This window comes from Echinococcus granulosus (assembly GCF_000524195.1).
Source record: "Echinococcus granulosus chromosome Unknown EG_S00210, whole genome shotgun sequence".
NCBI classification, from domain to species: domain Eukaryota; kingdom Metazoa; phylum Platyhelminthes; class Cestoda; order Cyclophyllidea; family Taeniidae; genus Echinococcus; species Echinococcus granulosus.
In genome coordinates, this window is record NW_020170590.1 from 19248 (window position 1) to 21072 (window position 1825).

Below are 1825 nucleotides of genomic sequence, written 5' to 3' on the forward strand. Positions count from 1 at the left end.
GTGCTAGCGGTTAGGAGTCATTGCTGTTTGCAAATCACTTCAGTATCTCTCCTTTTAAGGTAAGAGCGTTTGACAAATGACTTCTGAATCATTTAACTCTAAAGCGTTATATCCATGCCGTTTTGCAAATGTATAAGCCCGACTCGCATTACTCATTCATTTTTGCGCTTTAATTCTAGGCATGACTAAATTTGGTGAGTCAAAATCAAACATTGCTTTCTAAGGTAGTTTTGCTTTTGTTTCAAATCCGATCTGCACGAAATTTTATAAAAGCAGTTTAAGCAGAACCTTAAGTATTCACTTTTAGCGTTTGGCCTGACCTTCACAAGTTAACTACAAATAAGGTCAACCTCATAACCCAAGAATTGCATTTATTTGCACATTTGATGTTATTTAGTGAACACGGGGGCAACCTTTAAATCAAGAGGCCGAAATGTTGACTGGACCACTTTGACCAGGTGACAGCGATGGAACCGAGGATATGAGGTGGGCGAGATTAGTTCGCTATAGGATAAGAAACGTGAATAACCTCTCGAAGTTTCTTCCGGATTTTTTCAAGTCCTGCCTCAAACTCAATTATAACGCGCTTCCGCACACCGTAGCAGTCAAGAGTCTTAGGTTTTACCTTAGTGTTGATTGGAATAAGGTGGCTTCTTGTACCGTACAACCACCTTATCTTCCTTCCCAACTGACACTTCGCAAGGCCTCGAATAACTTCGTGGGGGATCGGCGTGATCCCTTGCTTCTCAAGGTTGCATACGGCAAGGAAATGTCCCTAGTGGACTGCAAACTTCATTATAAACTTAGTGAAGATGACATTCGCCAGTTGGTGACGGTGTCACCGAATTCTGTGGAGTTAGCTAAAGCCAGATCGACTCCCCACAAAATCGAAAAGCTTTTTGCAAACTCTGATTTCACCAATCCTATTCTTCTGTTCCATGATAGTGTTTGTAGGACACCTGCAGTCAGGCACATGGACGAATTGCCTACACTCCTTGGGGAGAATGAATAGAAGTTTGCTCTCACCATTTCCACATGTTAATGGGATGCCATCCTCCCTCTGATGATCCTCTAATTTGAGCTCGGTAACTTCATGACATTATTGGTTATACTTCCTCTACATGAATCCACTGACTGCAGCTTACCCGTATATAGATCATTTTGTACAAAATGCCTTCATCGCGTCATTGTATTATGCTTTCTCTCATATGCGTTTCATGAACAGGTTCCAAAAATGCTGCTCAATTAATGGACACATAGGTTTCGTCACCTTGGTGAGCAAATCACGATCACTGGTAAACTGTCATTTGAGCCATCTATGGCATTAGCGGTGAGGACAGGAAAATGTCTACGGCTCTCATTGATGCCTTTTTCCAAGTCAGCTAGAGGTGTCGCTTCTCTTACTCCTTTCTTCCTTCGTGTTACATTTCCCAATGCATAACTGATTCAGATAACACTAGCTGCTCTTTTCTTCAAAATTTTACCTTCATTATTTCTGTTAATGTATAACTCCTGACCCTGCTTCTCTAATTTGAATTAGCTCCAACTATCAAGCATACTTAGCTTTGTTCTAGGGTATTAGCAGTGGTGATAAGCATTTCATTTAATAAGCAACTAATCTCTCCTAAATTTTACACTCTTCCTTACATGAAGCAAAACCACTTATTCTTTTTCTTTCTACATCTACCTATGCCCTAAGTAGTCTGTAGTCTGTCTGTCTGTAGTGCACACCTTTATGCACAAAATGGCCTCCAAATTCGTGGAAACATGAAATGTCCACCCCGTGCTTTTACAGAATCCGGCTCACTTTCCAATGACATCCACT

At 41.0% G+C, this 1825-nt stretch overlaps 1 protein-coding gene across 1 annotated transcript; it reads left to right on the forward strand. All coding sequences in view use genetic code 11, as the record gives it.

Annotated features, from left to right (window-relative positions):
* Positions 1-481: 481 nt before the first annotated feature.
* Positions 482-1012, forward strand: EGR_10332 (serine/threonine protein kinase; the record flags this gene model as incomplete). Its single annotated transcript, XM_024499581.1, has 1 exon — positions 482-1012. One exon carries the CDS (start codon positions 482-484, stop codon positions 1010-1012), a length of 531 nt encoding a protein of 176 aa, XP_024345999.1.
* Between the last annotated feature and the right edge of the window lie 813 nt (positions 1013-1825).